This window comes from Lygodium microphyllum, chromosome 17 (assembly GCF_053477565.2).
Source record: "Lygodium microphyllum isolate KBCC chromosome 17, Lygodium_microphyllum_v1.1.10, whole genome shotgun sequence".
Lineage (NCBI taxonomy): Eukaryota > Viridiplantae > Streptophyta > Polypodiopsida > Schizaeales > Lygodiaceae > Lygodium > Lygodium microphyllum.
The window spans coordinates 121,247,139-121,273,435 of NC_141151.1; the positions used below are offsets into that span (position 1 = coordinate 121,247,139).

Consider the following 26,297-nt stretch of genomic DNA (forward strand, 5'->3'; position numbering starts at 1 on the left):
CCCCTTTGTAAGTAGATTTATCATGGAAATAAAACTTGTGAATATCTCCCCAAAAACACATGAACCTCATAAAACAAGTTAATTTGGCTAGTAAGAGTTAGCTATTTTGGTAATCAACTTAGTAAGTTAGTTGTTTAGTTTATTAGTTAGTTAAGTTAGAATAGTTATTAAACAAGCTATTCAAAAAAGAAAACTAGTCTTAAGGGTAAAATGCAAGGGATTCAATAGGTGGTGGTGGCTAGTAATGGCCATAGTTGGCCAACCTTCAAGATCATGTACCGCATATTGAATAAGTCAACATCGATCAATCTGCAGTATTATACACCATTGTTAACTTCATGAGAAATTGACATGAGGGATCTCAACTCAACTTGAAAGTTCTTGTTTATTTAGTGTAATATACCCTCTTTGTAACCAGATTCATCATGGAAATAAAACTTGTGAATATCCCCCCCAAAACATATGAACCTCGTAAAACAAGTTAGTATGGTTGGCAAGAGTTAGTTATAGTTATGTTGGTAACCAACTTAGTAAGTTATGTTGGTAACCTTCTCATCTTTCTATCTTTGTTTCTTGTGATGTATGTCATGGAGATGTGAGGATGTTGAAGGACCTTCCTCAAACATAATCAACAAATCCAAATGCACGAATGACATCTACAAGATCCAAGTTTTCCATGTGCAATTCTATTTGAAATATATTTAGGATTTTTATAAAAATATCATCGTAAATAGATCGAACAAAGGATGAGTTGAAATGGCAATGCCAATGTGTAAAGGCTAGATCTAGTTGACATCCTCTAGAATGCTAGGGCTAGCTAAGGATGAAGCCTACATATAATATGCATGTTTTCTTATGTAGCATATTGTGCTAGTGTAGACATATTAGGGTCTCATTAGGGTAGACACTAAGAAGGGAAAGATATGGTACTAAAGTGAAATGATGGGGAGGACTAGCTAATAGGTGGAAGTAAGGCTATTTCTAGATCATGATAATGACACCATTGTAAGATGCAATATGAAGATTAAAAGGTTTATACCTAGGTATAATTGAAATCACCCCAATGAATAGAAGATTGTCTTCAATATCACCCTAAGGCAAAAGCCTTGGAACTGTTGGGACTAAGTCTAATGAAAGGGGAAAAGACTGGAGGAAACTGCGTGGATGCATGCCAAAATGATATTACCTTATTAGGAAGTGAATTGTTTAGAGTTGTGCTTGATTTCCTAAGCTAGTGGGGATAGTCAAAATAGAAAGACAAATATGTAATGTTTTCTTGAACCATATCTTATGATTGCATAGAAACTTTGTCATTGATGATAGGGATTATGCATTGGTGTTGTTGGGATAGTCGATTTCTTGAACCATACCTATGTCTATATGGATATGTGGTTGGTAAAGATAGGGATCATGTGATGTTAGTTCAAATTGATGACCATTATTCATACATGAATGTGCACTTATTAAAGATAGGGATCATGCAATGGTATTCTATTCAAGACAGTCACGAGCAATACTCCACCACAAATTCAAGGTAGATTTAAGTATTGTCTTTATGAATAATAGTAGACAACCTATATACCCTATTTAGAATAGTCCACAATAGTCACAGAGAGCCTAGATCATTCCTCTAATACACATCAAGAGCTTTAGCCTATGATCTCTAGTCTTTTCTTGTGCTTTCTCCTTGATTCAACATGCAACACTTAGCCTTTTTCCTTAATGTTCTCTCCAATTTGAAGGTAGCCTATTGGCACTTGAAAAGTACGGTGCAAATCAAGGAAGTAGCCTTGGTGCATACACACTACAAACCATACTCAAATCTAGTCTAGGGTCATTAATCTTGTCCATTGAGCTACCTCGGAAAGGTACTTGAAACTTTTCACTCTCTAACTAACATGTAAAATCTACTTCAACTTCCTGATTGATATGAATAGATTATAGTGTGTATTCAACATGATATTGGTAAACCATTGGACATAAAAACACATGACATCCATCCCCTCTTAACCAACACATCCTTGCATCCTTGAGCATGTGCCATAGATCTTAGTCATGATCATAATTAAGATTATTGACAACATCCTCATTGTCCTCCTCTTTCTCTTTTGTACTATCTTGAGTAGTTTCAATGCCATACTCTTTTTCTTCGTAAGTGGTAGAATCTCTTCTCTTGAATAGTTTGGTCATTTTTCCAACTATAGGCATCTTCAACTCTATTCCATCAAGCTTGTTGTAGCATTATTATACACATATCATATTGTAAGGACCAAACCATCTCTTGGAGACCTTGATGATATTGTGCTAATTACCCAAACTATTGTCATACATAAGTACACAATCTCCTTCTGTAACTCTCGATCAATCTATGCCTCTTATCAAACCTGCCTTTGTTTGGTAGACTAGCATTCTTTAGTTTATTACAAGCTCTATATTCTCTAGTCTTCTCTCTAACTTACAAACTCTTAGAGCTAGCAACTCTTCTATTCATTCATATTTCCCATGGTAGGACATTCCATGTGACAGTCACTTCCTCTATTGGCATGATCAATCTATGCCTATACATAAACTCTATAGGCATATGTCCTGTTGTAGAACTATGAGTACATCGATCAATCCATAAAGCACACGAAAGTAACTGTGGCTACTTTTGTATCTTTTCTCTGTATGCCTTTGCTAATGCTTTGACAATCAGTGGGTGATCTTTTGCACTCTTTGTGTTCCCTTCAGGATCTTATGCCAATGTAAGTGCAAGCTCGAAATCCATTCTAGAGAAGAAATCTCTAGCCTCATCCACATTCAACTCTCCTTTGTCAGTTGTGAACTTACCTACACATTGATATATCACATTCTCTAATAAAAACCTATATATGTACCACTAGTTGCTTTTGTTCTCAAACCTTAGCCTTAAAGTTGATTTGTGAGGTCCTCTCGTGTAAGCATAATATATCTCATTTGTCATAATTTCATAAGTACGATCACTAGACTTACAACCCACTTGTGATGCATAAAGAGAGGATAAGTAGGATGCAAACCATCATGGCATCTCAAAAAAGAATACATCTAACACGTATTACAAGTCCCAATAAACTATAAGACATCTCTATATATGGCTTTCCACCAATCTCTCTCTTTAATCTTTTCAAATGTAGCCCAAACTCCTCTATGATAAGTCCATAGACTCTGATGAAACTTACATATAATATGTAGTTGAGTAGCCTTGTTTCACAAAATGAGTTTCTCTTTTATGCTTTGGGTACTTCCAAAGATAACCCTTCTTCAAGAAATAACTAGATACCTTTTTTTTGATCCTCTTGAAACATTCGTTTGACCATCCATCTCATCTAGTTAAGGTATTAAAATATTGTCCAATCTTCAACTAATTCCCATCATATAACTATTTTTAAAAAGTTTCTACAAAAGAGAGAATACATTTATGATCAAGTGCAAATCTTGTAATTTTAACCTCTTCATCATCAACCATCATATCCTCATTATCTTCATACCTTGCTCTAGATAACATTTCAACCACTAGTTATCCTTGCTACACGTCAAAATTTAGGATTCATGGATTTAAAGTAGACACTCCACTATAACTTATTTTTTTGATTGATTGCAAATACAAAAAGTGCATCCTTGTTCGTTGTTTCACACATTGGGTGAGAGAGATCCCCCTTCCAAAAGTGGGTAGAAGTTCACCTCTTTAGTAGGTAAATAATAGGTCATGTCATGTCCAATATATAAAGAATTATGAAAGCCCAACCCCTAAAGAAGTACTTTGCTTGGTTAATACTTGCAAAGTGGGCATATGCCATTTGGTGCATAAGCAAGTTGAGCTTTAATGAAAGAAACCACTACATTTGATGCAAAAAAGAAAAAACAAAGAATCCTCAAGCATACAATATTGAGATGAAATACATAGGAATTACCTTGATGGTATGGCTTGTCAGACCATCAAGTTTGATAGTACACTTTTTTACTTGAGGTTTCCTTTGTTGAGGGGGATTCTTACGTTGAACCTCATTGTAGTGATTGTGGCAACTTTCATGGGTTGAGGCTTTTGCAAGTCAAGAGAGGGCTATTAACAATGTGGATAAAGCAAAATGTCTAAGGTAGAAGAAAAGCAAAAACACACAACTCGTACCTTGAACATGCACAAAAAACAATAACGAAAGCTAAAATAGGCAATTCAATTATTACTTTTCCTCTAAAAAAATGAGAAAACTTGTAATAGGATTGCCAATCTACCATGCTGCTCTTTTCGAGAGTCCAAGCATACACCCTTTATACATGCGTGCATTTGCATGAAGAGAATCCACATATGCTGAAGAAAAATTCATAGCGTCTTGTTTTGGGAAGGCAACCTTAATAATCAATTTGCACTATAATCATTTATAGCATTTGACAACTTCACTTGTTTTAGGTACACCAATGATAAGACATATAAATTGGCACCATGATCTGCACTTGTGTGAGAAGAAATTTGCAGCCTGTAAATTGGCTGTACATAGACATATCGATGTAGCTTGTTGGCCTGCAGTACATGATCTCCATTTGTTATCAACTCTACATATGGGATGTGATTCTCAATTAAGAAGCTTGTTGGCCTGTAATGCATGATCTCCCCTGGTTATCAACTCTACATATGGGATGCGATTCTCGAGTTTTAAAAAAAAAAAACTTGGGCATCAAGATTTTAGGTCAAATTCGGTGTCGAGAGCTTGTTACAGACCCACTAATGCGATTATCTGGATGGAACAGGCGAGCGGCTACACGGCAGATATCCTTGGGGGTAACAGCTTCAACAAGTTCATTCTCTGTGAAGAGATTTTTGTAGCTCCCTGTTGTCGCCTCATATTTACAGAGCAACTTTGCCATGCCTCGACTGCTTCCAAATAACTCCTGGTGCAAAAAACGCACGATCAGCCCCACCCCACATGATCTGATCCCCACATTATACGATTCTTTCTTCTGGGACCACAGCATTTGCACGAAGGAAGAGATCCTAGCGCTTTCATAGCGGCGTCGCTATGCGTTTCTTGGGGCAGTGGCCTCAAGAAATCATGCTGGTTTAAAATCCCACACAGTCTTCCATCCCATTTCAATACTAATTTACCCTGAAACTGTTGCCTCGCTGACAAGCCTTCGATGGAGAACTTCTTACCAATAGACTTGCACGTGATGCTTTCTTAACACGGAAAAGTTCTTCTTGTGTCGTCTCGCAGGATGCAAGAAGCTCTAGTTGTTGATGCAGGATTCCAGCCAACGACTTCCCCTCAACGCCTGCTTTTTGATGCCCCGCAGACCATTGGAAAAATCCATAAGGCAAACGAGCGTGAGAAGAATATATCGATACATGAAACAACCAATCAAAAAGCCAACCAGTTACAACTGATTTTAGTGCATGAAGTATCCCTATGCATCATTGGACAACTCACAAGGCATAAAACAACAGCAATATGCAAGGAGACAACATTTATGTTGTCCTCTCGGACGTCTCCACGAGACCCTTGAGTGATGTAAACCCGACACATACCTTTGCCAATGCATTAGTAAAGAAAATCTCTCTCGTTAAACTTCCAAGATAGTATCGAGCCACTCTCACAAGGGCTGGGGTCAAGTTTTCCTGGGGTTGGTTGGTTTCTCGAATCTCCACTAATCTGAATTTCAGCAGATGGGAAAGATGGCCTTCTGTTTGGATGGGCTAAATTTTACATTTTTTGGCTGTCTTGACATCTTTGTAGCATCCTGTTTTTCATCTACAGCAGAAAGGCATGATTCTCCACCTGAATGCCTCACTCATACCTTCTCCTATGATGATATACATCAGTAGCAAATTAATGAAGTAGCTCTGCAACCAAAAAAAAGACGTGTTCAAGTAATTCTTAGTGCAAAAACATGCCATGGCTGGGAGCAAGTAACCTGTATCGAATATTAGATTCTCAACCGTGGATGTCCAAGGCAAGTCACATAGTTTTTCTAGCCAAAGTGTTGTCCTTTGTGTCAAGCATCTGAAGGATAGTAGAAGTCAAGAAAAAGAAAGAGGCAGACCAGCAGTAAGAAGTAACGAGGGATTTCTTCAAAGAGGGGACCGATGGTTAACCCAATTGCTGGAAATCCAGTGTTCAAAACTGCAAATGTGGTTTCTGGGAAGTCTCAATCCCATCAAGCAAATCAAATTGAAACACATTCAATAGGGCTTCTTTCTAGAGTCAAAAATGGAAGGAAAAAGCAAGGTTAAAGTCTAGACTATCCTCACCCTTTTCTCAATTTCTACATTCTCCCTTTTGGTGGGTTCAGGGCATTAAGGTGGTGCAGAGCAGCGTAGAACCACTGTGAATTCAGAAGGAAGAAATGAACTCCTTACATCTTTATAGTTGGCATTAAGCCTGTATCACCAAACATATTTTTTTACGTTTATGATTTGTGGCTGCATTAGTCTTCATCAGAATCTTCATTAGTATCACTCTGATCTTTGGATGCTTTACTTCCCTTCTTTTTGGAGGTCTTTGAGGGAATGCTTCCATCATACAAAACAGTTGAAACTAAACCTACAAAAATGGAACACGATACCAGGGCACCTATTCTATGTTGAGGATCTCAGGGTGAGGTCCTGCAGATTTGCGGGTCTAGACCTTTCTCAGCAGGACAGGCAGCTAGAGACTTGGATCAGAGCCTGCAGGAGATCAGCTGCTCCCTCAGAGAGGTCATGATGTGGAGAGGAGACATGGCCTTCTAGAGAAAGAGAGGACTGCCACAGCATTACCGGCAGCACTCTAGAGGGAGGAGGAGAGATGTCCAAGATGTCAGAATGACTAAGGCAGGGTGAACTAATAGTTGAGGAAGTCCTGCAGCTCGAGGATACTGCTCGTTATATTTCACTTGAATCTATATTGGTTTTTGACTATAGGACTAAACAATCCCGTTGGACCGTTTATCTTTGATATTTGGTCAAGTGGAAGAACCACCTAACGACGAAGGTTACTTAAGAGTTGGTACATTCATTGAAGAGTCATTTTCCCCACTTTGTTCTTAAAGATATTGCTGAGGACAGCAATCATTGATAAGAGGGGAAGTGTTACATCCTTGGACATTTGGATGGGTGCTGGTAGCATTGGTCACAGTGGTCATGGAGAGACTTGGTGTGAATGCACTAAGTACACTTTAGGGTTAGGGTAGTTGAGTCCTATTTATAGGACTCAAGGCCCTATTGTGCACATTATTGTATGATTACTAGTCTTGGATTCTTGACTCATAGGCCAATGCGTCCCTACATCAAGATGGTATGGGCATGGTTGTAATGCTGTTGTGTTGCCAGCTTCCAAGCTCGGGGATGGGCCAATTTGGCTCTATGGCTAGGAGGTAACTTTGATATCCAACCCCTGTATGTTCATGGATAGAGCTTGTGTGATGTCTCGCATGCAAGTTGGATCCTACGTGGATATTTCAGACTGATTGTGTGGCAGAGTACCAAGTGAGTGAAAGTATGAGTTTTTTTTTTTTTGGGGTAATGCGATTTTTATTCTCTTTGGAGAGAGATACCGTGAGGGTCTAGACTCTACTTGCAAGTTTTGAACTTAACACACCCACAGAACTCAACCCATGTACCCCACCATTGAGCTATGACCCCATTGGTATGAGTAGATATTTGATGATCCCCTTTTCAAAGGTGGAACTTGTGAAGGTTTTACTAGTGTTGCTCCTAGGAAAGTGGGCAGGTGATGATGGATTGGACAAGGCTTCTTCTTGAGCTCCTAGGACTTGGTCAGCACAAGGCTCCTTTAAGTGTTTTGAGGGATCATGACATCAAGAGCTTTGTCAGAGAGGTGGTCTAAGGGATCGATTCATCTCATCGGAAAGAAAGCAAAGACAAATTGGAGACTGGAGACCAATCACTTTGCTTTGAACTGCATATAAGATCACCACTAAAGCAATCAATCTTAGACTATCTCTTCTTATGTGAGAATGCATCCATCCTACCTAGACACTGGGTTTTTCACAAGTCTAGAATCTTGGACAATATTTTCATTGTCTAGAAAACCACAGCTATTGTGTGATCTAGGAGGCGAGACCTCATTGTGCTACTTCTAGATTCAAGAAGGCTTGTTGATTGGGAGTTCTAGAGGGCATCATGTTGAAGATGGGTTTTCTTGATGAGGTGCTTTACCTGGCTAGTGCATGACCTAGAGAACGCTGAACAAGAAGTGATATACCACATGGTTGCATAGAACTTGGGTTGGCAACCACTGCTCTTCCTTCTAATGAAGGTCTTGTTACCCTGCCTATTTTAGCATGTCAGTCTGTCATCTCCTGGTTGTGAGCTCCTGTCAGAGTCTGGTAGGAGACAGTGGAGCTTTGTCAGTTCATTCAGCATTTGTGTGTGTTTGTATTTCCTTCTCGGGTGGCAGACAGCCCATTTTAGGGCATTTTCTGCAGGTCAGCCAGATTTAGGGCCAGTTGGCCAGTTTTGGCTGGCTGCCAGCAGGTCGGCCAAATTTGGGGGGTGGGGGCTATGAATAGCAGCCCCCCCAATCACTCACACGCACTCTCTTCTGCAGATTTCGGCACTCTATCTCTTGTTCCTCTCTGACATTGGTGCTGCCATTAATTTCAGCCTGATCTGGTGCCCTCACTGACGCTCCGGGCTGCGTGCAGGGACTGATCAGTCCACATTATTGTATTCAGCATTCATTTCTCTCTCTCTTTTTTTTCGTGAAGATAATTGAATTAAGTAGTAAATATTTACATCAGACCATCAGGTCAGCATAGAAATAACAGACAAACTCTCGCGCTCTGGAGATATTTACGTCAAGCCTGCAGGCTATCAGAACAACCCAAACAACCTATTACATGAGTAGCACTAATAAATCACACAGAAAGGACAGCTGGAGTAGAGCTAACAATAGCCAGCCAGGGAGCAGCAATATCCGGAAGAACTAGGTTAGCTGACATCATAGAAGAGATTAGCCATAACACTAATCCACACACACGGGTCACATGCCCATGGATGCCCAAAGCTGAATAAAAAATAAAGGCATTCCGAGTACGCCATATATGCCACAAGGCTGTCCATCTAAGGAAACGGAAAAGCCAAGAATAATCTGAATGCAAAGAAGACAGAGGACATATTTCCCATAATCCATGAACGAGCTGGTATGTGGTGCTGAGTCACCAAGGACCACACTCGGGAAATGAAACTCTAGATTTGTCGCGCAACAAGGCAAGAGATAGAGAGGCGAAGCAATGTCTCATCACATGTAGTTCAGAAAACACAACGAGCTGCAGAGATCTTTCGGGCACAAAGCACATCTCCCGTTGGAAGACCTCCAATGAGCAGCCTCCACATGAATAGTTTACCTTGATACAGAACCTTAAAACTTCCAAAGTTGGATAAATATTTCCCGCCACTTCTTTTTGCTATCCCGAAGATGCCATAATTTATTAATTTTCCCAGTGACCCATCTCTTGGCTTCCACCATCTGATGATATATTTGATTAGCTAACCTTTTCTCAAAATCATTAGGAAGCACAAACATCCAGTCACGCCATGGATACAATGGCTGTAATGTAGGGAAAGGAGAGAACCTTTGAAGACTATCCTGTATGGATGATCAAATGTCACTATATCCATGAGGCACCCTAAGCACTGACGAATATGCTTGAAAGAATAAAGATGGGGCTGCCCAGGAATAACACCGTCAAGGATTGTCTTCAACCCCAACCGAGCCATCCAATTAAACTTGTCTTGTTGCAAATGTTTTTGTGGCCAATCCAACAACCTTGAGGAAGCCAGTATTTCTCCTTGTAGCGAATTTTCCTCCTTACGAATATCAGGAGGGTGCCAAATTGCAAAACGTAGCATCTCCTGCCAGGATGCAATCAAATGAGAAAGGAGAAAAGACTGGGAGACCTTAATAGGGCTCATGGCATTAAGCACATGCCACTAGGAACCATGAATAACTGTGCTACCATGAGAGATGCCTGTCTTTTCTATGAAGAATTTAGTAATATTTGACTAAGGATGACTCTAAATACATAGACTTTGGAAAAGGGATAGCCTCAAAGCGGCCATATGCAAATTAACATCCAACAAAGCTGCACCCACCATCCTTTTCAGAGTAGTCACATGCTGCCACGAAATCCATACTTGACCCAAACGATTGCCTTTATTTTTCCATAGCCTGAATCTGATAGGTCGAACCAAATCCAAAAGGGACTTTTTAGTCCAAGGAAGCAATGGCAGAAAGAACGAAATCATATTGATCATAATGCATTGAGTTACTTTTAGTCTAACGTGTAGAGGCCAGCTCTAAGATTTCTAGTACATGAACTTGTCATGAATCTAGGAGGCCATCCAATCCAGCAAGGCACGGGGAGCTACCTCCACACTAACGTGTCTGGTTATATTGCCCCTTGGGATCACAATTCCATTCCAGCCCAAGGCCTGTAGATCATTCTCTGTACATGAGAGAAGGGTAGATTTTTGAGTATCAATATGAAGACCTGATGCCAAAGCAAAAAGATTCCATGCCACCATTGCCCGATTGACATTAGTGTGATCAGCCTTGAGGAACATAGCAGCATCATTTGCCAAAGATTTGACCCACAAGCTGGTTACCGCAAAGAAGAGATAAGCCAAGTATCTCACCTTGAGCTGCCAACTGATCCAATAATGAGAGCATTGGGTGAGTTACCAAAGCAAATAGCAAGGGGCTGAGAGGATAGCCTTGCCGAAGAGACGGAGATAAGGCAATTTCCTCCATAATCCCTCCATCAAGAGCAATAGGAGCTACAACACCTTGACTAATGGTATCAACCAGAGAAATCATACGGGGACTGAAACCCATTGTAGACATTAATTGCCACAAAAATGACCAGCTAACATGATAAAATGCCTTCTCAATATCCAGTTGGAGCATAACAACCTGTTGGCTAGAAGCTTTGGCATAGTCAATTTCTAGTTGAACATTCAAACTGTTGTGCATGATATTTTGACCTTTAATGAAACCGTATTGATGTGGATGAACAAGGTGCAGAAATTGCAATTTGTTGGCAATAATTTTGGAAAAGATTTTAAATAACGACCCCATAATAGAAATGGGTCTCCATTATTTCAAAGAGGTTGGAGAGGGAACCTTGGGCAACAACCGAATGACAACAATCTTCCAATCTAAAGGTATCATATCAGAATTCCACACTTGTTGACACAGGCGAGTTAATGGGTCCTTAAGCAGTTCCACATGGGCTAAAAACAGCTCATTAGGAAGCCCATCCTAGCCAGGACTTTTCCTTTGAGGCAAGTGGAACATCACTTCTTCCACTTCATCTTCTGAAATATCAGCCTCCATTAAGTTCACCCATTCAAGTTTGACCTGATTACTAATCAGGTCACAAATATATCTTCGAGCAGAGAGAACAACATCGGAAAGAATCTCTTGCGGACCCAACAAGGACTTATGAAAGTCAACAGTCATCTGAATGATGGAGGCAGGATCAGTCACCATATCACCTTGCCCATTCTTTAAGCACATAATATTTTCCCAGGCATATTTCTGATGCAGACGAGCAAAAATTTGATGAGTTTGACAGTTATTATTATGTAAAGCTTCGGCTTTGGCCAACAATTTGTATTTTGCATATTCCTCTTCTTGAAGAGATTGAACCCTGCCTTTCAACCATTCAATACATGTGAGCAAGTCTCAATGGAATCCCTAGTCTGACACAGAGACAAGGAATGAGACAATAAAGATTGAGCATGTTGCAATTCAACTCACGGGTCTTTGGCTCATTTCCAAGACCAAAGGGTAATGATCTGACAAAACATGCTGTCTTTCCACCCACATATCAATGACTGTAGGAAGAAAAGAGTCACTCTGGCAAATGTAGATCCTATCTAGTCTAGCCTAGGTATTTGGATGCTGAAAAGAATGATAAGTATATCCGGCTTGTGATGGGTATGTCCAAGACCATATGTCCTGTTTCAAAAATACCGCTGTAAGAGCATTCCAAGCTTGTCGCTCAGGACCATCCATAACCGGATGCAGAGAAGTCTCCTGATCTCTAGATACACATGCATTAAAATCTCCAGATACACATGCATTAAAATCACCCATGACAAAGCCTGGACGGGCCATGGCAAGGCAGTGTAGGTCATCCCAAAGCTGATGACATTCCCTTGCAGTAAAAGGAGCATACACCCCTACAAACCACAAAACCTATCCCCCATAAATTATTTCCAAAATCACAAATAGGCCGCGAGGGTCCTGAGAAACCAATGATGGTTGCAAGGAGGATTTGACAACCAATATAACTCCCGATTTATGTGGAGCTCGACCACTAAAAGAAACTACATAATCCTTGTATACATAAGAAGATCTAGCCAAAGCGTGCTATTTATGCTCCACAACACAAAAAACATTCCAATTACCAGCTAACACAACTTTCCACAACGGATACTGCTTGCTGCCCGAAGAAATACCTTTCACATTCCACAGAGCAATTTTCATGATCAATCACAAATGAGAAAAACTATTGAACCACCGCTTTCCCTTTCCCTTTTACATCCATAGCCTTGGCAGCTTGGAATCTCTCCATTTCACTTCGGATAACATCTATAAGATCTGCCCTCTGCATACCTGCAATCGAAGCATGGGAAGGAAATTGAAATTGCTGGGAACGGAAAACATCGCGAGGAGGCACAAGCCTCCCATGCGCATCGAAGCGCAAAGCAGAATGAAAAGTCCTTTTATCTTCCACTGTCGAAGCACGCGGAGATTGAGGTTTCATATAAAATCCCCTACCTCTGCATTGAAAGGTCTGAGCGATTGGGGGTGGTGGAGGATGGCAAGGAGTTGAGCAAGAATCCTGTCTGGCATTACGATGAACCACAGTAACCCAAGAATCCTCTTGAGGAGACAAATTTTGCCCACCTTCGGACCATGTTAGGAGAGTTGCTCTGGATTAGCTCCTACGAGCTTCTGGATCATTTGCTCAGGGTGGTGGTCTTGCATTTCCATGTTTGGATCCATAGGGCATTGTACTACCTCCATATTTTTGTCGCATTCCAAAATGAAATGGCCCAACTGGCCACATCTGAAAAATGACCTGCAAAAGTACCCCATTTCAACTCAAACACCAACGTTTGTAACACTGAAACCTCAAAACAAATTTTTTTCGGGCAAGGTTTCCCTATATCCCAAAGCATACATGCCCTATTCCGATTGCGGGAAGCCAGCCAAGGTTCCACCAAAACCTCCCCAAGGGTTCTCAAAACCAAAGGGAGGAGTCTCCAAAGATGTGTAGGGAAATCAACCACCTCTACCCAAATTGGGCATGCCTATCTCAACACCTCCTGAAACTCAGCCATGGGCCTCCAAGGGACCACATGAACTATTTGCCCATCCATAAACAAAGGAATGCATTGTATAATAATAGCCCATACTTCCGCGGAATGAAAAAGAACCTCAAAGAACCCCTTCGGACTATCATAAATCTCTTCAACCAGGGAGACTTGCATACGCCCTAAAGCATCATCTGGGCATTGTTCAAAACTAACAAGCATGGATTGCAGCCAAGCACAAATTCTAGTGATCAAAGGATTCCTTCCAATAAAATAAAAGATGGCTGCCCTCTCATGGAAAGCAACAATCTCATGTAAGACCAAGTCGGTTCCCATGACTGCAACTACTTGATCCCCATCCGGTAATGAGTTAGCTTTATCCTCATTACAATGGACATAATCTGACATAAGATGATTGGCAGTGGTTAGCATGAACTAAAGAGACCCATCAGGTTGTGAGCACAAAACATGAACCTTGGCTGAGGCAAATTCGGGCCTAAGACCAGTTCTTCAACTAACATCCTCATCTCTCTCTCTCTCTCTCTCTCTCTCTCTCTCTCCATGGTGGCCTCCATGAGCTCCCAATCCAAACAATTATATGCCTTTTCAAAATAGAAGAAGCACATGAGGTCTTGGTTTGTGAAGCAAGAGTGGTGCTCTCTCTCTCTCTCTTTTTTTTTTTTCCGTAAAAGGTAATTGTATTAATTACGAAAAGGTACAAGTTTACATGATTACAAGATACACGATGGCTCTACCCCATCGTGTGTAAAGAACACACTGTCTCTCTACAAGAACTAGATGACCAAAGAGTTACAAAGTCATGGCAAAGACGCAGAGGAAATTGCCATATGCCAGGGACGTAAGTCCTCCCGAGAGAGCATGTCAGAGTGCCGGAGAAGATCTATCTGCCAATACAAGAGACCTTTAAGCCTAGCAATATGACACTGAACATTATAGGTGGAATAAAAAAGAAAAGCATTCTGAATGGTCCAGTTATGCCAAAAGCCCCAATATCGAAGAAAGTGAAACACGATCTTCATATGTGGCTGTGTCGGTGTGGGGTATTTGGGCTGCACAAAAACCCAATCAAACGAGCGTAGCAAGAACCAACCACCGCTCGCCAAACGGCTGACAAGAATGACCAGATTTTCTTAGCGATGGGGCAAGAAATAAATCGATGACGGGCAGATTCCACACTAGTGGTGCAAAAGAAACAGTTTCTGTTGGAGATTCGACGCTTGGAAAGAGCTGAAGCAAGTGGAAGACCACCAATCATCACCCTCCAAAGAAAGACCTTATATTTGAAGGGTGTCTTGTTCAACCAGCCCTCCATCACAGTTACCCTCCACCATGACCGGGATTTACGCAATCCCCATAGAGTATTAGCTTGAGTAACGAGCCATTGATGATCTTTAATCAGAAGATGATACACCTGGTTAGCTGAAGCCTTTTCTAAATTCATCCAGCCTGCAAAGTCCCAGTCCTGCCAGGGACGATCCGAAGCAAGGGCAAGAAAGGGTTGTTTGCTCTGGAGCACCATCAAAAGCTATTCCCATAAATGCATGTATCCACGCGGGATCCTGAAAAGCCTCCTGGCTGTACAAAACGATATCAACACATTGCGACTGGCAAGGGTGGCATCCGTGACTGAAGTTAAGCCCAAACGTGCCATGCGGTTGAATTTTGGTCGAAGCTCATGTTTACCTTCCCACGAAAGTAACCGCGAGACTGCCAACAATTCCAATTGAAAAGAATTAGTAGCTAAGCGATCCTCCACTGGATGCCACTGAGCCTTCCAGAGGACAAGTCTCCAGGAACATACCAAATGGGCAAGCAGAGATGAAGAAGAACTGGAGAACCGAGAATCGGCATTAAGAACATGCCACCAAGAACTCCGGATTTGGGTATTACCATGCAGAAGCCCGTGATCCTCAAGAAAATAACGGGCTATAACGACCCACGGATGATGATCTGAGCACATGGCGCGGAAAGGAGACCAACGGAGTGCCAGCATATGAGTTTGGGCATCTAAAATAGCCCCTCCACCCATGCGTTTGGGGGTGCACGCATGCGACCAAGAAATCCAAGAAATGCCTGCATGCAAGGAATCCTTCTTCCATAACATGAAACGAATAGATTGAGTAAGAGCATTCAGTGTAGTAGTAGTCCAGGGCAGCAATGGCAAGAAATATGTGAGCATTGGCAACATAATTGTCTGGGCTACTTTGAGGCGAACATGGAAGGGCCAGGCTTGAGACTTCCAATACAGAAACTTAGCCGCCAGTTTCTGTGAAATCCACTGTAGTAGTTGCTTTGGGGGAACATCAACACCCAAAGGGTACCCAAGATGCCTGACAATGGAGCCACGGGGAACAACCATTCCCTGCCAGTCCAATGACTGCAAATCCGACTCCGTGCAGCTGAGAATGGCTGATTTCAAAGCATTGATGCGAAGACCGGAAGCCTGACCAAAGAGAGCCCAAACATCTAATGCTTTGCGAAGGTTATCCTTGTCTACACGCAGAATCATAAAGCTGTCATCAGCCAAGGATTGACTAATGAAGTGCTGCCCAGAAGGAAGCGACAATCTAGCCAACTGAGTAGAAGCTGCCATATGAGATAACATCGAAAGAACTGGATGAGTCACAAGGGCAAAGAAGAGAGGACTCAAAGGGCACCCCTGTTTGACAGAGCAGGCAAGGACAAATGGCTCGGTAACGCCTCCATTCAGCATGACTCGCGAAGACGCCGCAACATTGATGGTGTAGATCAGACGAGACATCCGAGCACCAAAGCCCATAGTAGACATAAGTTTTGCAATGAAAGACTAGTCCAGATAATCAAAAGCCTTTTCCAGGTCCAATTGAATCAGTACGACCCCCTGATTAGAATGCCTTGCATAATTAATCGCCAGTTGTGCATTTAATACATTGTGCAGAATGTTTCGGCCCTTAATGAAACCATATTGGAGAGGATGCACAATGGCAGGAAGATGCTTATGGAGCCGATTCGCCATTACTTTGGAAAAGATTTTATACATAGAATCCATCAAAGAAATTGGGCGACAATGTTTCAACATAGACGGCGAAGGAACTTTTGGAAGCAGTTTAATAAGTCCTTTTTTCCATAAGGAAGGCATGATCCCCGTTTCCCACACCTGTTGAAACAAAGCCGTCAATGGTTTCGCCAATTGGGTAGCGAAAACCTCAAAGAACTCATTGGTGAGACCATCCCAGCCAGGACTTTTATCCTTGGGCAAGTGTAACAAAACATCCATAACCTCCGCCTCACAAATATCTGTCTCCATAGTAGCTTGCATGTCCTGTGGAACCTGATTGCGGACTAGATCATAAAAAACTGAATGGGCATGAGTAATTTGGCCTGAAGGTGGAGAAGTGGAACCAAGAAGGTCGAGGAAATAATTTCTACACATATTCACAATAGTCTGCGGATCAAGGACCATTTGACCTTCTGCATCCTGGAGTCTAGTCATATTCTCTCGAGCAGGAGAGGCATGGAGAGCTTGAAAGAACTTATGAGTCTGACAAGCACTATCTTGCAAAGTCTCTGTCAGATGTTGCAATTTGGCCTGCTGATAAGATTTCAACTGAAACTCTTTAATAAGATCAGCCACACGCATTGCCAGTGACAGCAGAAATACATCATCTGGAGTGTTCACCAGCAGAGAACGAACTAAAGCCAGCACGTCCTCCGCTGCTTGTTGACGCCGCTAACAAAGAGAGGCATGATGGATCCCATACTGCCGAGCAACCCGCTGCACATTAGAGAGCAATCGCTCAAACGAAGCAGTGCCCTGAGAGGAGAAGTCCAATAAGAATCTATCAATCAATTGCTGCATATAGCCCTGAAAGATTGCATGCTTCAAATAAGACGAGTTGAAATGCAAAGGGAGTCTATCCAGAAATTGCTTAAAAGGTGCAATGGGTTGTGCAAGTAGCTTAAGCTGTAGAGGGAAATGGTCCGACAAGGCATATTGTTGTAACGCTTTCATTTCGAGCATCTCAGGAAGGAAGTCATCATTCTACATGATGTATATGCGGTCCAACCGCGACCATGTTGTTGCATACTGGGCAGAATGGAAAGTAAACCTTGTAGAAGAAGGGTGTAGCCAAGACCAGAGATCTTGCTTAAGAATGGCAAGAGCCAACAAATGCCACATACGACTTTCCGGCGCATCCATTACCGAATGCTCTAATGTGGACTGCGAAGAATCAACACACATATTGAAATCCCCCATAAAAAAACCTCGTCTGCCAAGTGACAAGGAAGTCTGCAAAGTATGTCAAAGCTCCCGGCGAGATAAAGGATCATTCGGAGCATAGAGGCTAAGTAACCATAAGATCTCTCCTTCGAATAAAATTTCAATCACCACAAAGCGGCCATGTACATCATTTTTAATAAGAACATGCTGGTATTTTTCATGTACAATCATGAGCACACCAGAATAATGCATGGCATGTGTCCCTGCATAGAACAAACGAAAGCCATGGCAATCCACAACTTTTCCTGCTTCATCGTGACTCTTGTGCTCAACAGCACACAAGACATGCCACTGATTCTCATGCAGTACAGTCCACATGGCATGTTGCTTGTGGCGAGAACAAATTCCTCGCACATTCCACGTGGCTATTTTCATGTGTAGTCAAAAGAAAATTAGATACAAGGCACAACTTACCTCGATTTGACATTTTCTGCGAGAATGTCCAGGACTCCCTCACCCATTACGAGAGAGAGAGAGAGAGAGAGAGAGTATATTAAGGTCTCTAAAAGGCCAATGTGGCCTATGAGACCAAAGCAATACATACAATGATGGTGTGTTTCTCATCTGGAACGAGAAAAAGATGAAAAACATGCCTATAAGACTGAAAAAGAGAATGAAATAGTGTCCTATAAAAGGGAAACATGTCAGTGATTTGAAAGTGAGAGTAGAGAAAGGAAAACTCTCCATCAATGATATGTCTGTTCTCTAGGGAGGTGTATCTCTGCATGGTTCACGCGCCTCGGCATTTGTCTCTTGTGGCGCTCAATGATGGCTTTGGTACTTCGCTCGTATCATACGTGAGATCATCATGACCAGTGGTCTTTCCATATGCTCCCATCCGTCATAGTATTCCTTCTCTGGTCCATCCTGGTCTCCCAAAGGCTGTCTCCTCGTGTGAAAGAGACTCGGACCCCAAATAGCTGCCCCATATAGGAGTGTGGGTGTAACCAGGGTGTCAAAAAGCCATAGTTTGGTGCACGGCTCATGAAATTGTATGTGAGCACATTGCCTCTCCAATGCACCTAAGGCTGCATATGCTTTTGCCAAATGAGCCTCTGATGTCTCTCTCCAAGAGAACTGTGGTCCCTTCAATGTGACCCCCAAATAGACATACTGCCTAACCATCTCCATTGGCTCTCCATCAAAAGTAAACTGGTGCTCAGCTCTTGTCACCCAAGCAGCTGAAGTGTTAAATACCATAACTTTAGTTTTCCCAAGGTTCACCTTAAGATCTCTATCTCTGCAAAAAGCTGATAATGCATCCAAGTGTCTATTTAGTCCCTCAGGTGAGTCAGATATAAGTACAATATCATCGGCATAAAGCAGTAATGGTATCAGCACTCCATCTAGGCTGGCTCCGGCCCCACCAGTCCTATCCACATATTCTGAAATTTCATCTATATACAGCCCAAATAGTGTCGGTGAAAGTGGACAGCCTTGTTTCACCCCAATGGTGCTATTGACTGTATCTGAGATGCCCTCAGGTGTTCGTACTCTGCCTGTCACTATCTCATACAAGGCATAGATACTCCACTGTATCTCTACGGGCACATCAATGTTTTGCATTCTTCTCATGAGTCTAGCACGTGGCACAGTGTCAAAGGCCTTGCAAAAGTCCACAAAACAGCAATAGATCTTTTTCTTGAATGGTTGCCCTCAATGTAAAGATATGGTCTAGAGTTGTATATCCCCTCTTGAAGCCAGCCTGGCCTTTTGATCTCAGGCCATGCATCTCGGCCCATTCACTCAATGCTTGTTCCACGATAAAGCCATATATCTTGGCCACCATGTGTCCAATCATGATAGTTCGGTAGTTACTAGGTAGCGCAGGGTCTCCACTCTTAAAGAGCGGCACAATAATATGGTCTGACCAATAGGTTGGAAATCCCTCACAAACTGCCCTATTAAAGATGTGAGCCAGCGTTGGTGCCAGAATATCACACGCATGCGTGAAGTGTTCAGCCACTAAACCATCATGATCTTGGGCTCTTCCATTTTTCAGTTTCCATATGGCATTCCTCACTTTTTTTTCTGTGAAAAATCTGCAATTTGCTGGTCTTGAGGTTGAGGGGAGTGGCATAGGCTCTTGGCCAGGAATATCATAGAGTGTGCAAGCATATCCATGCCAATCATCCGGTCTAGTAATTTGTAGGGGTGGCTGGTTCTTGTGCATCTTTTTCCATGCTCTCTTGCTGTCCTGCCCCAAGAACATGGAATACATTTCTGTTTCTAGTTTGCTCAGGTATTCTCGCTTCTTTTTGCGTACCAACCGTTTGAAGAGTGTTCGAGCATGCTTATGTGTACATATGCCAAGTGCCATCTCTCGCTAAAAACGTGCTCGTGTCTCTCTGCACTCATCATCATACCAGCCATTCTGTGGGGCATTACCTCGTGGAGGTTTATCTGACGGTGTAGTGTGTGGGAAAGCGTATGCTGCTGAAGTGTGTATTATCTCGGCCAACTGTCCTGTAAACTCATCCAGAGAGGCCTGTGTGTCTAGCTCCCTCAATGCATCTCGCACAGTAGTGCTGTATATGTGTGAGGTCGCTTCCACAAAAGCATAGCGTGGTAATTTTGGTATGTGTGACTGTGCTTCATGTATATGCCCATATTGCATTGTGAAAGCTAGAATAGCATGATCTGCTATTAATCCAATTGGTCTGTTTGAGATTTCAAAGCTTTTTATGTCAGGTAGCAAGTTGGGTGATCCAATCAAATAGTCCACTGTGCTTGACCCTTTCTTGTTATTCCAACATGTGAAGCCATTAGATCTTGGCCACTTTGGTAGCCCGTTAAGGATGGCCATACCATGTGCACTTCCCAATGCCAGTAGGTGTGTTCCATATTTTGTTATCTCTCTATCTTGGGCTGATCTAACTAATCCCACTTCATCTAATGCAATATCTCTAAACATCTCATCACTAGTGTCAAAGAAAGCAGATTGGTTGTTTTCTGTGTGTGCATTAAAGTCTCCTGCTAGTAGAACATCCCCAATTCTCATGTATCCCATTATGTCCTCATATAGTGGTGTATATGGGGATGCCTCTTTAGGGGCAAACTTAGAGTATGCAGGGGGAAAATAGCATATGGCAATATACATGTCTCGAGTTCTGCTTGTACGTAACCTGATCCACATGTACCTTGGCTCTACATCTCTATGTACCACTTGGACTGTATCTCGGAGCTCTTCTCTAAATAGAATTGCCACACCTCCTGATCCCCTCGTCCCTCCAGGCCGCCTAGGCTAAGGGCGATATACACTTTCCCATCTATATCCATATACATCAGGTAGATGGTTGTCTTTACATTGATGTGTCTCAGTATACATAGCAATGTCTATCCCTTTGAAAGTATCCTCAAAATAACCTGCATCTGTCTTAAGGGAGCCATTGCAATTCCACAGTGTGAACTTCAGGGTCTTATAGGCCGCGCACGATCATGCCGTCCTTTTCTCTGTGATGATGACTCTTCCATCTCTGTATACAACCCATTTACCTGCTTTCCGTGCCTCTAGAACACGTGGCATATTTTCCCTCCTGTGGGCTAACTGGACCAGGGTGAGGTCTTCATCTAGGTAGATCTTTTCTCCTTTGAGAGCGATCCTCTTGGAGAGGAAGGCTCTCTTCTTTTCCAAGTCTCCAAACTTCAAGATGAGGACTTTTGTTTTTGTGTCAGCTTTCCCGACTCGCCAAGCCCCAATGATGGGTACATCTGTAGCCCCAATTTTGGTGGCAAGAGCTGTAGCATCTTCAATTGGGGAGCTTTTCTCATCTAGTCCAACCACTCTTACGTGGAGTGCGCGTGCCCATCTTTTTGCCTCTTCTTCCAAGGTGGCATTCATAACTTCCACTTTGTTGCCATGCATTCCTTTGTTTTTTTTTGCCACATCTATCCATTCTGCATTTTCTTTGACGGTATTCTCAAAATTCCCCATTTTCTTTTGGGTGCCTTTCACCACACTTGCATAGGTGTGCATATCCTTTTTTAAAACATCCATTTCTTTTTTGTAGTTCCAATGTGGTTTGTGGTTCCTTTTGTGCGTCCAGTTTCTTTTTGCATTCCTCTAGTTCTTCTTGTAGATTAGAGATCAATGAGTCTTTCTCTGCCATGTGTGCATCCAATGTTTGTTGCATCTCCTTTTTAGTTCTTCCATCATTTCAGCTCGAACCCGCTCTTGTATATTCTTTTCCATTTCCTTCCTCATGGTACGTATTTCAGCACGGAGTATGGTCAACATCTCCTCATATAGTGTTTCATTAATTTTGCGGGATGTCTTCCCATATCTACTCGACCCTGGAGAGACATTCCAATCTTGGGTTTTACGCCCATAGGTTTTGTATCTCGTGTTCTTTGGTAGTGTATGAAACATTGTCTCCATGGTTGGTTTTGTGATTCCTTCATTGTTAGTTTCTTCCATCATGATTATAGTATGTGCTATAGCATAAAACTGTTTACAGTCTGAGTAGAGTAGTAAACCAGTAACATAAACTATCACTCTAGCATGAACTGTCAGTATATCATAAACTGTCAATGTGACTGCATCATAAGATATGACTGTAGCATGAACTGTCCATGTAGCATAGAACTATCAATCTCACATAAACTGTCACTGTAGCATGAAATGTTAATGTGCGTTAGTCTGAAATCACGCAAGTCTCCAGTCCACACAACATGCAAGGTTCACATCAGTCTGAGTACATTTGCAATCTCAGTACATTTACAGTGTCTGCATTCATGTCAGTCTCAGAGAGTCTACAGATTTCTTATACAGTCACAATCACAACCTAAAACTGTCCCATTGGTCCTTGCGTATCTCTGCAGATACTGCTCACAAGACCCACAGGTACATCCCGTCACTGTTCATTTAGTGCTTATTTATCACTGCTGCCACAGTACATTGGTCATTGCTGCCACAGCACTCACTCGTCACTGCTGCCACAGTCCGTTCGTCACAGTGCATTCGTCAAACTACATTCGTTAGACTTCATTCGTCAAAGTACACTGCTCTGCCAGATACGTGTGCTGGTGTCACGTCTGTCTTGTCTGCATTCGGCTCATCACGCCTGTTGCGTCAGCATCCGTTCGTCGTGCCCGTCACACCAGTGCCACGCAGCTCATGATCCCGTCACACCCGTCTTGTCAGCGTCATGCCCGTCACGCCCGCCAGTGTCATGCCCACCACGTCACGCCCGTCATGCCAGCTCCCCGTCGCGCCAGAGAGACGTCATGCTAGCTCCCCGTCACGCCAGCTCCCCGTCGCGCCAGCTCTCCGTCGCGCCAGAGAGAGAGAGTATCAGAGAGAGAGAGAGAGAGAGAGAGAGAGAGAGAGAGAGAGAGAGAGAGAGAGAGAGAGAGATGGCGACTCTGCTTGTGATGGGACGTTCCTGCTGCGGCGATCTTCCCTGCACCCCCTGATCGTCTAGGGGAACGCCTCGACCCAGATTCGCTGCGCAAAACGTGCACACAGAGCGAGAGAGAGAGAGAGCAAGAGAGAGAGAGAGAGCAAGAGAGAGAGAGAGACAGGGATAGAGGATCATGGAGACGCGCGCCCGCCGCTTAAGCTTTTTTCTGACGCGTCTGGCCTTGCCATTGTCGGGGTCGCGTGCCCTTGCATGGGCGTGCGCCGCGGGGCCCTCTGCCCGTTGCGTGCCCTTCACTGGCCCGGCGACTGTCCTTGGCGTCACGCCTTGCCGCCTGTCTCTCCTGTACAATATGGCTGGTATGGATCTAGCTTTTATAGACCAAACGGTCGCAGCTGTTGATCCGGATTCTGATATCGAGGAACCAGAGGATTTGGTTCCGTGCACAGAGGAGATGCCCCTTGGTCCTGACTTCCAGCCTGTGGGAAAACGCACCAAGTATACTTCGGAAGAGACAATGGATCATCAGGATCGTTCCTATGCTCAGGTTGCTTCTGATTCTGTGGACTGTGAGGATGTTGACTGGGAGCATTTGCTGGAGTTTGCCAATACTTTGCTTGGCGATTATGTTCAACATAATTAGGAAGTCTTTTCTGACTCTGCAAAACTGAAGATGTTTTGGAAGCCACAGTGGACCCGGAAAATGTCTTGCCCTCCTTTTCAGTGTTTTATGAATGCGCTGTGATACTCTTCTTCACTGGTAGGATCCCACAACTTTCCCGTATTCGCCAGTGGCTGCACAGTCTGCTACAAGGGGAATGTGTTGAAGAGATTTTTGTTGGGCCCCGAGGCTTTTTTGAGGTGCTATTGAAATCTGAGACGCACCGTGCTGCTCTCCTATCTAAGCTGCCATTTTTCTTTGATCGCTGTTTGGTCCATGTTGTGCCATGGCGCCCAATGGCAGATTTTCAGTGCCTGCTGCAACGTGAATGGCCTGTGTGGATTGAAGTGGAAAACTGTCCGGCTGTCTATTGGCCACTGTTAAAGGACGCCATGGCCGCTGTGGGCACTGTTCTGGTCCCCCCAAGCCTAAGGGCCATGAATCGTAACCGTTTGTGTATGTTATGGGACACTGCTAGGAAAAGGTCTGCTTGGTTACGTCTTAATTGCTCTGGCATGCATCCTTTACACTTTTGTCGTTTGAAATGGGGCAACTTTACAGGACATTGCTTTTCGTGTGGAAAATTGGGGCATTTTATGGCCGAATGCCCAGAGAAGCACCACACTTCAGATACTGAGTATGTTGCGCTGCCCATGGAAGATATGGTGTGTGATGCTCCATCGCAGGATGCCACTCAGTCACCTAAAGTTTTGGATAAAGGTAAACAACAGGTTTCGGGTTTGGATTTCCGTGGCAATGACTGGGTCGATGTACGCGCAAAAAAGGCAACAGGCTTGTTGCTGGCATGGTGGATACTATGCCTACTGCCTCACAAGATTCCATGCGTACTTATATGCGCAGGAAAGAAATGTTGTCTTCAGAGCACTCTGCTCCTGCTATGGTTTCCTCTGCTCCCCGTCAACAGCCCACTAGGAGAGTGTATTCGGATGGTCCAAAGGGTCCACCTGCTAAGCTGGCTTTTGATACTAGAGGTAACGTCATACTCTCTCTCTCTCTCTCTCTCTATCCTCAACATGGTGTCCTCCATGAGCTCCCAATCCATACAATTATATGCCTTTTCAAAATAGAAGAAGCACATGAGGTCTTGGTTTGTGAAGAAAGAGTGGTGGACTCCCAGAAAGGTGAAGATTTTTTCCAAGATGCTATGCTCTCCAACAAAACCAATCTTAGTGGGATGAATAATGTCTCGCATCAATGGGGCTAACTTAAAGTCTAATCACCTTTGCAAGGATACTGTAGGCATCAACCTTTATTCTGTAATCTCCAATTTGTCCCCACCACCCTTAGGAATGAGATGAATCAATCCCTCAAATAGTCTCTCTAGCATATCTCCTCATGCCATAATCTTTTGAAAAGCTGTAACCACTAATAAAATTGCAATAGTTCAAGGACTGATCCAAACTATCTTCTCTTGGACACTTGCCTAGGGGTAGGGCCAGGAATGCCTTCTAACTCCTCTTCTGTAAAAAGAGCCAGCAACTGCATACTCATCCGGTCAAACCACTAATGGACTGCCCAAAACCTACCGAGACTACAAAGGTGATGGATATTGTTTTTCACATAGCCCTATTTAAAGGGTCTTTCTTTTTCTTTTTCATGGCTCTTATTGACAATAAGGGGCAATATTAAACATCCTCCATGAGCAAAATTTATGTAAATGCAAGGCTATGTTGATGAGGGAATAGCTGCCATGAAAACTCTATCATACTAGGCTACCTCAAAGTGAGATGTTGCAAATGTGTTGGATGTGAGTCAACTGGTCATTTGACAAAGTAAAAGGGAGGTATGCACAGATGCAAAGAGTTTTCATCCTTGGATGAGCACCTCCCTTTTACATGAACACACTGCCAATGCATGTGCAAGGGATAGAGCAAAATGTTATGCTCAAACAAAATTTTATGCAAGCTGTAGTGATACTAGTTGAGCAATGCCCTCAAAGGGGAATTATTCACTTGCTCAATTGCCCTTTTACAAGCATGAATCATCAACATGAAAACCGATGATGATACAAAGAGTATGAATAAGTCAATACAATATGACCAAGATCCTGTAAGCACCAAGGGGAGGATAACTCCCCCTCTCACCCAACATGTTGATGGCAATGGGGGGAGGAGAACCACCCAAAGAAGAAGAGTGACACACATGTGTAGCTGAAACCTATGAAATAAATAGCTGCCATGGTAGACTCAAGGAAGGTTGTAACTTGGCCTTGGAAGAATAAGCTTTCATGCTGGTAGCCCAACCAAAGAGCGCAACCAAGGTAGGAAGTCCCAAACTATCCAAGTTTCCCCTCTGAACAAAACGGTGATTTGAGTCTTGTGGAGGTTAGTTCCAAACTGAAAGCACAAATAAGTAGCATAACTACCACAAGAGACTGTACAACACACATACCTAAACTTCAATGAAAGTGATTTAGGTGCTTTTATAGGTGTGTATAGTTTGAGTTGTTGGTGTTTAGAAGGATCCCCATCCCCAAACCGAAAGCAAGCCAAAGATGTTAGGGTAAAGTGAAGGTGCACTATGGCTAGCCCTAGGTGTGTATGGTTTGTATTGTCGGGGTTTAGAAGGATCCCCACCCCCATAGAGAAGTTAGGCCAAAGAAGTTAGGATAAAGTGAAGGCACACTGAGGCTAG

General features: G+C 42.9%; 1 protein-coding gene across 6 annotated transcripts in view; it reads right to left on the reverse strand.

Annotated features, from left to right (window-relative positions):
- Window positions 1–4,352: 4,352 nt before the first annotated feature.
- Window positions 4,353–26,297, reverse strand: part of LOC148022310 (uncharacterized) — a 255,924-nt gene continuing 233,979 nt past the window's right edge. For 4 of the 6 annotated variants that reach the window (XM_087697949.1, XM_087697947.1, XM_087697950.1 and 1 more), the window contains 2 exons: window positions 5,165–5,286; window positions 4,353–4,902 (listed from right to left, as the gene is read on the reverse strand). In XM_087697949.1, the coding sequence (XP_087554075.1) occupies window positions 4,702–4,902; window positions 5,165–5,286 (323 nt within the window). In that variant the 3' untranslated portion in view covers window positions 4,353–4,701. The remainder of the gene's footprint in view (window positions 4,903–5,164; window positions 5,287–26,297) is intronic. The other 2 variants (XM_087697948.1, XM_087697951.1) reach the window with 1 other exon arrangement.